This window comes from Euprymna scolopes, chromosome 33, assembly GCF_053919585.1.
Source record: "Euprymna scolopes isolate OS-2025 chromosome 33, ASM5391958v1, whole genome shotgun sequence".
NCBI classification, from domain to species: domain Eukaryota; kingdom Metazoa; phylum Mollusca; class Cephalopoda; order Sepiida; family Sepiolidae; genus Euprymna; species Euprymna scolopes.
This window is the reverse complement of record NC_136514.1, coordinates 74,919,653-74,932,565: the sequence shown is the minus strand read 5'-3', so window position 1 is coordinate 74,932,565 and position 12,913 is coordinate 74,919,653. Positions and strand designations below refer to the sequence as shown.

General features: G+C 27.8%; 1 protein-coding gene across 2 annotated transcripts in view; it reads right to left on the bottom strand.

The window, feature by feature from the left end:
• The window catches only part of LOC145258302 (angiotensin-converting enzyme-like), a 136,824-nt gene that overhangs the window by 18,592 nt on the left and 105,319 nt on the right, over positions 1 to 12,913 (bottom strand). For both annotated transcript variants that reach the window (XM_080116348.1, XM_080116349.1), the window contains exons 11-12: positions 7,636 to 7,734; positions 3,976 to 4,098 (exon numbers count right to left, since the gene is read on the bottom strand). In XM_080116348.1, the coding sequence (XP_079972474.1) occupies positions 3,976 to 4,098; positions 7,636 to 7,734 (222 nt within the window). The remainder of the gene's footprint in view (positions 1 to 3,975; positions 4,099 to 7,635; positions 7,735 to 12,913) is intronic.

The window sequence follows — 12,913 nt, the reverse complement described above, 5'->3', positions numbered from 1 at the left end:
ATTATATAAATAAAAATAATTATCACCAAAAAGAATAAAGTTAAATATAATATTATATAAATAAACATAATTATCATCAAAAAGAATAAAGTTAAATATAGTATTATATAAATAAAAATAATTATCATCAAAAAGAATAAAGTTAAATATAGTATTATATAAATAAAAATAATTATCATCAAAAAGAATAAAGTTAAATATAGTATTATATAAATAAAAATAATTATCATCAAAAAGAATAAAGTTAAATATAGTATTATATAAATAAACATAATTATCATCAAAAAGGAATAAAGTTAAATATAGTATTATATAAATAAAAAATAATTATCATCAAAAAGAATAAAGTTAAATATAATATTATATAAATAAACATAATTATCATCAAAAAGAATACAGTTAAATATAATATTATATAAATAAATATAATTATCATCAAAAAGAATAAAGTTATATATAATATTATATAAATAAAAATAATTATCATCAAAAAGAATAAAATTAAATATAGTATTATATAAATAAAAATAATTATCATCAAAAAGAATAAAGTTAAATATAATATTATATAAATAAACATAATTATCATCAAAAAGAATAAAGTTAAATATAATATTATATAAATAAAAATAATTATCACCAAAAAGAATAAAGTTAAATATAATATTATATAAATAAACATAATTATCATCAAAACGAATAAAGTTAAATATAGTATTATATAAATAAAAATAATTATCATCAAAAAGAATAAAGTTAAATATAGTATTATATAAATAAAAATAATTATCATCAAAAAGAATAAAGTTAAATATAGTATTATATAAATAAAAATAATTATCATCAAAAAGAATAAAGTTAAATATAGTATTATATAAATAAACATAATTATCATCAAAAAGGAATAAAGTTTAATATAGTATTATATAAATAAAAAATAATTATCATCAAAAAGAATAAAGTTAAATATAATATTATATAAATAAACATAATTATCATCAAAAAGAATACAGTTAAATATAATATTATATAAATAAACATAATTATCATCAAAAAGAATAAAGTTAAATATAGTATTATATAAATAAAAATAATTATCATCAAAAAGAATAAAGGTAAATATAATATTATATAAATAAAAATAATTATTATCAAAAAGAATAAAGTTAAATATAATATTACATAAATAAAAATAATTATCATCAAAAAGAATAAAGTTAAATATAATATTATATAAATAAAAATAATTATCATCAAAAAGAATAAAGTTAAATATAATATTATATAAATAAAAATAATTATCATCAAAAAGAATAAAGTTAAATATAATATTATATAAATGAAAATAATTATCATCAAATAGAATAAAGTTAAATATAATATTATATAAATAAAAATAATTATCATCAAAAAGAATAAAGTCAAATATAATATTATATAAATAAACATAATTATCATCAAAAAGAATAAAGTTAAATATAGTATTATATAAATAAAAATAATTATTATAAAAAAGAATAAAGTTAAATATAGTATTATATAAATAAAAATAATTATTATCAAAAAGAATAAAGTTAAATATAGTATTATATAAATAAAAATAATTATCATCAAAAAGAATAAAGTTAAATATAGTATTATATAAATAAAAATAATTATCATCAAAAAGAATAAAGTTAAATATAGTATTATATAAATAAAAATAATTATCATAAAAAAGAATAAAGTTAAATATAGTATTATATATATAAATATAATTATCATCAAAAAGAATAAAGTTAAATATAGTATTATATAAAAAGATGAGATAAAAAGAATTGCAGTTTGATAAATTAATAAACCAGATTTTTCATAAGTGACGCGATAAATATTTCACGTATATAATTATTGATAACAGAAATATTTAAGTATATACCAGTTCTTCCTTTTCTTTCTTTTCCTTTTCTGTTTCGTTGGCATCCAAAATATTAAACGGACAATTCTTTAAATTTCAATTTCAGACAAAAAAACGAGATTTGCACGAAATCTTCTAATATATGTGTACCAGAGTAGATAGATCGGCTGAAGAGAGCTTGATATGAGGTCTTAAAACGGTTACCTATTATCAGGTTTGAAATCGACGGTACCGAGGATTTATCTCAATCTAACTTTCTGAAAATAAAAATATAAATAAGTATAGTGGTCGGGTTCCGATCCTGGCTTGAGGTAGTTGCCTGTCTAACCGCACTGATGAGTTGTGATGCAGCGAAACAGTACTATATGTGGGTGACTATATATATATATATATATATATATACATATATATATATATATATATGTATATATATATATATACACGCACAGAGAAAGAGAGATGTACGTATATATAATGTACGTATATATATATATATATATATATATATATATATATATATATATATATATATATATATATATGCAAACAGTTAATAAAACATGTTAAAAACACTTTGAAATGAGTTAAAACATATTTAATCTGAAAAGGAAACACTAGATAAGTGGATAGTCCTTATTCCGCGGAGTTTCGAAGAAATACTTTCCTTCTCATCAGAGGGTAGGAATTAGCAAAATGCGGGATCGGATTTTTCATGCAAAAGTATTTGATGAAACAACAAGTAAGTCAAAGATCTTACTTGAAAACGAAAAAAGAGAAGCAGAGGGAATATGGTGAAGAAAAAGGTGATTACACATGAATGGATAGTCTGGTTGAAGATAAAAAATCCAGTGAGGGTAAAATCCAAATGTATAACTTCAAGAAAGTTAAAAGAATTTCCATATATATATATATATATTTATATATATATAATATATATATATATATATATGTGTGTGTGTGTGTGTGTGTGTATGTATATATATATATATATATATATATATATATATATATATATATATATATATATATACAATATACACAGACAGAGAGAGAGAAAGAGGGACAGAGTGAGAGATATATACGTATATATTGATATGTACGCATATATATATATATATATATATATATATATATATATATATATATATATATATATATATATATATAGTGTGTGTGTGTGTGTGTGTGTGTGTGTGTGTGCTCGTGTACTAGCAAAACTCGTGTACCAGCATTGCGCGGTGAAAGTATGATAAAATGCCAGAACAGATTCGATAAAGTATCCCCCCTCGAAAACATTAAACTACGGTTTTTAGGGGGGGGGGGCTCTGGAAAATAGTGAGCACTGGCGGCCGTAGCCCAAATGAAATTATCTGGCTTCTGCTGTCGGGCATTATCTGGCAGTCGAAGCTAACAGAAAACACTGGGTGTGATTGTCATGTGATTATAGCGATTAGTGCTGGTTTGGGGCGATTACTTGGAGGGACTGGCGGGTACTGGTGTTTACTGCTGGGCACTGGTTGAGTTTGTAACTGGAAAACACTAGCGGCCATGATCAGTGTCGACCTCCATTGACTAACTGAAATCGTCTGTCTTCAACTGTCGAACACTGGCAACTATTGCCTTTCACTTGATGCCTGTGACGTGAACTGATGATCACGGGCAGTTAATGCTGCATTGAGGCGTTTACTGGCGTTTATTTGTCGAACTTGGCTGCCTTTACAGTTGTCACTCTAGGTTCTCAGCGTATAGTGTCGATCACTGGCGATCATGAACAGTATCGGCCTCCATTGGACTGCTCTGAAATGAAATTGAGGCGGTTATTTTCATTTACTGGTGGACACTAGTTTCCTTCGCAATTATCGATGGTTACTTTTACTTCTTGACAAGGGCAGGCGCTGGCGAGCAAATCGCTTGTCTTCAAAAACTACTTAATCAATTTTTGTGATTTTTTGGAGTATAAAATCCTTATTTCGTGACAAGTAGATAAAATAGTTTTTCTTAGTTTTTTTATTTATTGCTATAAGTGCTATTCTGAATAAGCACTATTTATTTTTGTTTTGAGAATGAAAATGGTCACTTACGCGAGTGCATTTCCTGCGTCCTTCTTTTCGTAAATGTCACACGTGTGGATCGGTCCTTTATGATTGATTTTATCGCAGAGAGCTTTATGGAACTGGAACTGAATCACGTAACTCACGAAATAACTGAAAATAGAAATTAAAAAAAATGAAAGACTGATACTCAGAAAAGTGAAAAGCAATGGTAAAGTTCAGTAGAAAAAGAAAAAAAAATCTATATATTAATAAGATAGCGTGTGTTAATTATTTTATCTGTCACGCTTACATCCGGGTCGTTTAATTGTTATGTACTTCCATTTCTTGTCATAAAAATTTTTACCAAGAATTCTTCATAAGTTTTGGTTTTGGTTATAGCTGAAGGAATTCAAGTAGAGTTATAAGCTACAATAAACATCCAAATCAATGCTTTGACGATAATTACGGTTTTCAAAAGGCGAAGAATAAAAAACAACAACATCTACCTTACTTAAAAATGCTAGGTTTATTTATGGTGTCTTTTACATATATTAAAAAAAAACACCCAATATTTTTTGCAGATGAGGAGACTTTGTTTTAAAAAATACTAAATGTCAAAATTATTGTCCGTGGCTTAATGTCTATCACAATAAAAACATCGTTTCTGAAACGATCGTACAAATTATTGACTTTGTTGTTGTTCCTTCTTATGAAACAGATTTTTAATTCTAATTTGAATTTTAAATTGTCAATCATATTACTATATATATATATATATAATTTAAATGTAATGTCAATAAGATTAGAATTAAATGTAATGTTAATATCATAAATTTAAATGTAATTTCAATACCATTAATTTAAATGTAATGTTAATAACATAAGTTATATGTAATTTTAATAATATAAATTCAAACGTAATTTTAATGATATAAAATTAAATGTAATGTTAACAACATAAAATTTAAATAAAATGCTAATAACGGAAAATTTAGATGGAATTTTAATAATATAAATTTAAATACAATTTTAACAATATAAAATTTTAATGTAATTTTAATAATATAAAATTTAAATGCAATGTTAATATAACATTTAAATACAATGTTAAAAATATAAATTTTAAATGCAGATTCATAACATCAAATTTAAATGTAATGCTAATAATATAAATTTAAATGGAATTTCAATGATATAAAATTAAAATGTAATTTCAATAACATGAAATTTAAATGTAATTTAATAACATAAAATTTAAATGTAATGTTAATAACATAAAAGGTAATTTTAATTTAAATAACGAAAAAATTTAAATGTAATTTTAATAATATAAAATTGAAATGTAATTTTAGTTATATAGATTTTAATGTAATTTTAATACTATAATTTTTTAATTTTTAATGTTAATAATATAAAATTTAAATGTATTGTTAATATCATATTTAAATGTAATTTATATTATATAAAATTTAAATATAATTTCAATAATATAAAATTTAAATGTAATTTTAGTAATATAAAATTTTAATTTCATTATAATAATATAACATTTTAATGTAATTTTAATAATATAAAATTTTTATTTCATTATTATAATATAATATTTTAATGCAATTTTAATAATATAAAATTTAAATGTGATTTTAATAATATCAAATTTAAATGTAATTTTAATAATATAAAATTTAAATATAACTTTAATAATATAAAATTTTAATGTAATGTTAATATAAAATTTTAATGTAATGTTAATAACATCAAATTTAAATGTAATGTTAATAATATCAAATTCAAATGTAATGTTAATAACATCAAATTTAAATGTTATGTTAATAAATGTAATTGTAATAATATAAATTTAAATGTAATGTTAATAACATCAAATTTAAATGTTATGTTAATAATATCAAATTCAAATGTAATGTTAATAACATCAAATTTAAATGTTATGTTAATAAATGTAATTGTAATAATATAAATTTAAATGTAATGTTAATAACATCAAGTTTAAATGTTATGTTAATAATATAAAATTTAAATGTAATGTTAATACCATCAAATTTAAATGTAATGTTAATAATATAAATTTAAATGTAATGTTAATAACATCAAATTTAAATGTAATGTTAATAATATAACATTTAAATGTAATGTTAATAACATCAAATTTAAATGGAATTTTAATAATATAAAAGTAATAAAAAAATAACTCATAAATCTACAACTCCAATCACATCAGTCATGCATGGATACGTTCGGATATTTTCATTTTTCACCTGTTTTCTCTACCTTTTCGTTTTATCTATCGGTGTCTTTGTCTCTCTCATAATTTGTTGTTTGTTGCGTGTTTATAAAAACAAAACTCACATCAGTTAATTTTTCTTTCTTTTCGATTTCGATACATTATTTTTAATTTAAATTACTGCACACACTTTTATACTTATTTCATGAGTTCTTTTTATTGTCCATTGTTCCATGACTGACGTCATACGAAAGGAATGCCAGCGCAAAGCACCGCGTTTCAAATAATCTTTGGCTTTTTAAAATTTTTATAAAAAAAAAAAAAAAATCTTAGTCACGTCAAACAATGCATATTTCCACTTGGACCTAGTGGCATACTATTTGAGACCATCTTTATAGGGACACTATGCAAGGAATTGGGCAACGAGATGTCTGTTTACGTTACATTTAAACTTCTGCATGCCAGTACAGGAATTCCTCAGTCTAGCAGTCCGAAGGAATAAACTATTAGAGTAAAAACATTTAATTAAAAAAGAAAGAAGTCTTTTTTTTTTTAATTAACCGTTAAAACAAAAACGTGATCGCTTTCTGAATTTTTGCGAGTGACATTTAAGAAATTGCGATATAAGAGAACAGCGAGGGGGTCTCTTGAAATTCAACTAGTGCCGTTATAAGTAAATTCAACATAAAATGAAAAAAAAAAAAAAAACAGAAATTGAGGGGGGGGGTTCTGAAAGAAATATAAAATAGTTGAGTATGCTATCCTTAAGATCAACTTGGTAGATATAATAAACATTTATGACGAGAAAACGCTATCATTAAATCAGGAGATAAAAATATAAATTAAGTACTGAAATAGAATGTAGTTATTAATATTAGAAATTAAACATAAAAATTAAAATACACTTATCTCAAACACGCATTCGTCTCCAGAGTGCAGGAAAAGAGTTGGGCTCAGGATGGACCCCTGAGGGACTCCAGCATTTATACTGTGAGCTTCTGATTTTTGCCCATCAACTACTACTCTTATGAACCTATCAGAGAGAAATGATTTAATGATTGAGAAGACATTTCCAGCTATACCATAGCTGGAGATCTTGTGAAGTAAACCTTTATGCCATAACCTATCAAAGGCCTTTGATATGTCAAGAGAAGGTTTTTCGGCATCTAGGGATCTTTACGGTAAAGAAGTAAGATTTTGTTGCTTGTTGTGTTAGTCGGGGTGTTTACGTCGAGGGACACGTTCATTCGAGCACTTTCCATTAAAATACTTGTAAAACAGCCACAGAGATGCAACACTGCAGTGATGGGACAGAGGTTGGAGCTTTATAAATAGTGGTGGATCTATTAGATTGAAGGCCCTTTTTTTTTGGACTAAGAGCCCAGATATGGCAACAGTGTGCATGGGCGAATTGTATTGGGTTTATGTAAGATCATGTAGCGTTAAAAAATAAGAATGCAACTTACCGAATATAAGGAACAGCACCCGCGATGTGCATCTTTGCTCCCGGATCAAAATCTTCCTCTGTTCGCTGGACTGGTGCCCTTATACCCTGGTATTTGCACCTGGAAATCAAATAGATACGCATTGTTTTCAATCGGACAATTAAGGCTTGCGCATATATCTTAGGCTGATGACCCGACAAAGAGGCCAATCGTTTCTGTTACAGCATCGTAAAATTGTCTGTTACGCTTACGTGTTAGTTAGCTGTTCCGTCGGTATATTACACCGAAATTTGGTTACTTAGGCAAAGAACGACATGCTTCTTAGTGAATGTTGCGTTGGCATATTCCGGCAGCTTACGTAAACCACCGGAATACGCCGAGTGCTGATCAAATTTTAAAACGCTATAAAAAAGAACATGACGTTTCTGAATTTTTGAGATGAGGATTGGTTATTTGTATTATTGTTCATCGGACTACTGTTCTCATCTTGAGTGTGATTTTCACAACGTTTCGGTCGATGTAACCTCCGACCTTCTCCAGGTGTATCTTGTCGAACTCGAGAATGTCTCTGTCGAACTCGGGAATTTGGACGGAATTTCGAGCGGAACCCTTTATTTACTTCACGGGGGTAGCGTGCTCTTGGCTGACGGAACAAGAACGATGAATAATAACACACAAAAAAGAACATATGATAGAACACATTTATCGTATAGTAATTACAATAAAGAAAATAGAAATTTAATAAAAAAGAAATCAATCTACCGTTAAGTTTTATAGTTGTTGTTGTTGTTGTTGTTGTTGTTGTTGTAAACTAATGTGCAACCACAAATGAAACATTTTTTATTTTTATTTTTTTTTGTGAGAAATGTTTTTTGTTTAAGGAGTTTTTATGGGAGGGGGTACGAAAAAATTATATTCATGGCAAAATGTTCTTTTTGTCTACTCCATCTTTTTTTTCTGTAAGGTCAGAGGGAAATGCACTTTCTTTTTAGGGGGGAGTTTTTTTTTTTGTTATCTGCAAGAGATTCTCAAGAAAGTGCTCTGTGCAAATGTCTCGTAAGAATTTTTTCCCAATCGGTCACGGTGTGTTCGATACCGATAACACATTCTCGTTGTAAATTTCAAACAACTGCAATGTCTTGGGATCACGTGTATATAATCTTGATTATTTTTCCACTTTCAAGACACAAATTGGGGGGAAAAAATTCCATGGTGCAAAGAGGTCCACTGTCTACAATAGCCATTCGTGCACATTCAAGTGAATCCGTCACACACGATACTTTTTTTTTAATGTATTTCTTGCATATGTTCGGCATTTCATACGTCTTCCGATTAATTTCCATTCCTGGCAAAATGAAACAAAACTTTTTCCAGCAACTGTAGCATCATCTATCGAGACGAAAATGATTTATTTTTAATGATTTAAATTTTTGAACAATTTTCTTCCAATTTATTAACCGTCTTCTGATACACTGACTAAGTGTTTCGTCATATTCCTGCGGTTTACGCAAGCTGCCGACGCAACGTCAACGAAAAAATGGGCCATTCTCTGCATAACTACCGAAATTTGAATTAGCATTTCTATTGGTTTGTCCTGCTGAAATTTTAAATAACATTTTGGTCATATGTTTTATTTAGTTATTTATTTCCGGACTGTTATCCCCGGCTTTTATAGTTGTTGTTTAATGACGTTTCGGCCAACTATTCCTCTGACCTTTGTCAGGTTGTTAACCGCGACGGGATAGAAATTCTGAATTTTCAACTGTATCTTCAGTAATTACTGCCTTCCATCGTTGCCTTTAAATTTTCTTTTGAGCATTGTCTGAAGATAGCGGTTTCAATCCTACCCAAAGCCGGCCAAAGGATTAGTTTGCCAAAACATATTGAGACGACAACAACTATGGAAGGCAGTAATTACTGAAGATACAGTTAACGATTCAGCATTCCTATCCCATCGCTGTTAATAACCTGACGAAGGCCAGAGGAATAGTTGGCCGAAACGTCATTAAAAACAACAACTATAAAAGATGAGGATAATAGTCCGCAAATAAATAAAATATACAAATTGCTCATCACAAAAGAATTCTAATAATGAAAACAATATTTTCGTCAATCATATTTAACTTTGAAATAGCATTTCCGTTAGTCTAGTATGCTTATATTATAATTAACATTTTCGTTCATCAGCCGAGCTGAAATTTAAACAGAATTTTTGTCGGTTCCTCATTTTCACGTTTTAGATAGCATTTATGTTTGTCATGTTTAATATCTTCCATCGTTAAATGACGAAATTGAACAAAATCATCTTATTCTATCCGGTCTATAACGATCGCCTGTCCACGCCTCTCTCTTTCTCTCTCTTTGTAAATAACTCAGTGCAAAAGTTTTGCCCGTTTGTAGATGGGCCATTCTAAATCATTTTATGCATATTGTTAGAACACCTTGATTAATTCTTCCAAATTATTAAAGCATCATTGATATTTTTCTGCAATATTTTCACACATGAAAAAACTCCTTTAGTCGACAGAAAAGGAGTCATTATTTATCATGAAAATGATCGTCCCCACATCGTACTACTGATAAAAAATCCAAGAGAATTTAGTTGGAAAATCCTGCCCCATCCTGCATATTCTCTTGACCTAGTTCCCTCGGACTATCATTTATTTCGCGGATTTCAATAAGTCAGCATCATAAAATTGAATATTAATTAGATTCATATCAAATATTCACCAAAAACTAAAACATTTTACAAGCGAGGCATTTATAAGCGCGTTGCCAAATGGAATTGTCGTTATTGTTACGAATAAAGATTTTCAACGTTTCTGATTTTTTGAGATGTGGATTGGTTATTCGTATTATTTGAATTGATCGGACTGATTTTTCTTGCAATGACCCGTGGCGTAGTGGTTAGAGTACCTAGAAAATCAATTGTAAAAGTGATATTCTCCTGAAGGTTGAAGGTTCAATCCTCAGTGTTGGCGATCGAAAAATATAATTGCGAATTACTTAGGACATCTATCTAGTCATGGCTGACGGAATAAGAGCACGCTACTCCCGTGAAGTAATTCCACTCGAAATTTCGTCCAAATTCCCGAGTTCGACAGAAACATTCCGGGCAAAATACACCTGAAAAAGGTCGGAGGTTACATCGACCGAAACGTTGTGAAAATCACACTCAAGATGAAAACAGTAGTCCGATGAATCCAAATACGAATAAAGATTTTCAAAAACAGTTTTTCATTTTCAAGATGAAATTTGAAATCGGCAAAAACTTTTGCACAAACCTAAAACCTAATATCGTAAGTCAGTTGCAAATACTTTTCAACTATTAAAAAAGGAAATTTATTTGCATACATATGAACATATTTTTATTGAAAAAAACATTTATCTTCTTACAAGTCTCTATCTTTACTAATTTTATCAAAGGAGGTTTGTCTGTGTGTATGTATCTGTGCGAGTGTGAATGAGTTTCTTATAGATTCGAAAACAGCTGGGCCGATTTTTATAAAATTTCACACGAAGGTACTTTATGCGCCTGGAAGTGTTCTTAAATAGATTTTGTATCGGAATATCTTCGATAAGTATCTTTTATCGATGATTGATATAATTCGATGAAAGCAGGATTTTGACGAAAGTTAACACCTTACACAGCCTAAAATAACAATCGCATTTGAAAAGTTATGAAATCACCATGGCTAGGACAACAGCATACTCTTTTCATTGTTTTGACTCTCGAGTGTGTATCCGTTGATATCTCATATGCTTTTATATAGAGTAATATGATTCTCGGTTAATTAACTGTGTCTATTTGTGTCGGATATACACTCGAGAATCAAAACAATGAAAAGAATATGCTGTTTCCATAGCCCTAGTAATCACACAAGCCGAAAAGCCCGATATATAAAATTAACAGCAGGTTCTTTGATATGACAGGGGCGCGTTCGAAATTAATGTTTCTGTTTAAAGCACAACTGCACCATGACACTTGACTATTTCATTTTAAACTTAAATTCGAACCATTATTACCGTACAAGCAGTAAGGCAAGACATAAAATCAAGTTCTTTGATATGACAGGGGCGTATTTGAAATACGTATTTCTGTTTAGAGCATAATACTTGATTTTTGCATTTTAAACTTTAATGTAAGGTATTGTATATAAAAATATTTTATAAAAACAAGAGCGTGGTTCTCTACAGTGCAATGTGGACTACAATGTAATGTGAAATTAGTCGCTGCGGTGAGGCGTTTGAACTTTCTCCAGGTGCACCAGAATGGGTCCCCAATAGGAGCAGGCAATCAATCGATTTGATTGAAAAATAAGCGATTTCATCGATTTCAATAACAATAAAAATATGGGAGTGTGAAACAGTTATTGATCCTTATTACATGCCGGGAAAATTTGGTTCTCCCTGCTAGTTTCATATACAGAATTTTTTTTTTCGTTTTTCTTCAGTTTTCATTTACATTTTCATTTGGCTCTTATGTCAACGGATCATTAAATCAAAGGGAGATAACCAGCATAAACATAGCTAAAATAAGCATATTTTGCAAGATATAATTTGGGACGCTGAAATAATCAGAAGAACAATGAAAGAATGTTAAATGGGAGAAAAAATGATTACACGATTACTGTAGCCGAGTTCCGGAAATTGCTGAAGCAGTTTATAAAAAGGGAACAAGTTAGCGAAGTTAATCAACAAACTTAAAACTATAACAATGTTAAGTAACACACAAAAAAGAACATATTTCTTCAAACTGAAACATAATTATCAAAGTATACTTACGCAGATAGATATGAAAAGTCTTTATTAAAGTTTGTACCTATTTCCATTCTATGGAGGCCAGGCGCGAACGCAGACCCCTGCAATTTTATTATACCATCCCTATTTAAGTTAAAACATACTTATCAAAGTATTATTATGTACATCTATATCAAAAACACTTGTGGACGTTTTTTTTTATTTTTAAATTTTTTATTTCCATAATTTGTAGACCAGGCGCGTACGCAGACCCCATAATTTTAATGAATCATCATTATGCCAGATCAAACATACCCATCCCTGTATCTCGATAATTTTCTGTCATTATATGTGATCAGTTTTCTATAATAGTCAACCAGATAGGAGTCTATTCGTGACCAGACACCCACACAGACGTTCAGTTATATATATATATATATATATATATATATATATATATATATATATATATATATATATATATATATATATATTAGAAGATCAAATATTTGAGAAAAACTCGATATTAAGAATTTAAAATTTAACGGTCGAAATGTTA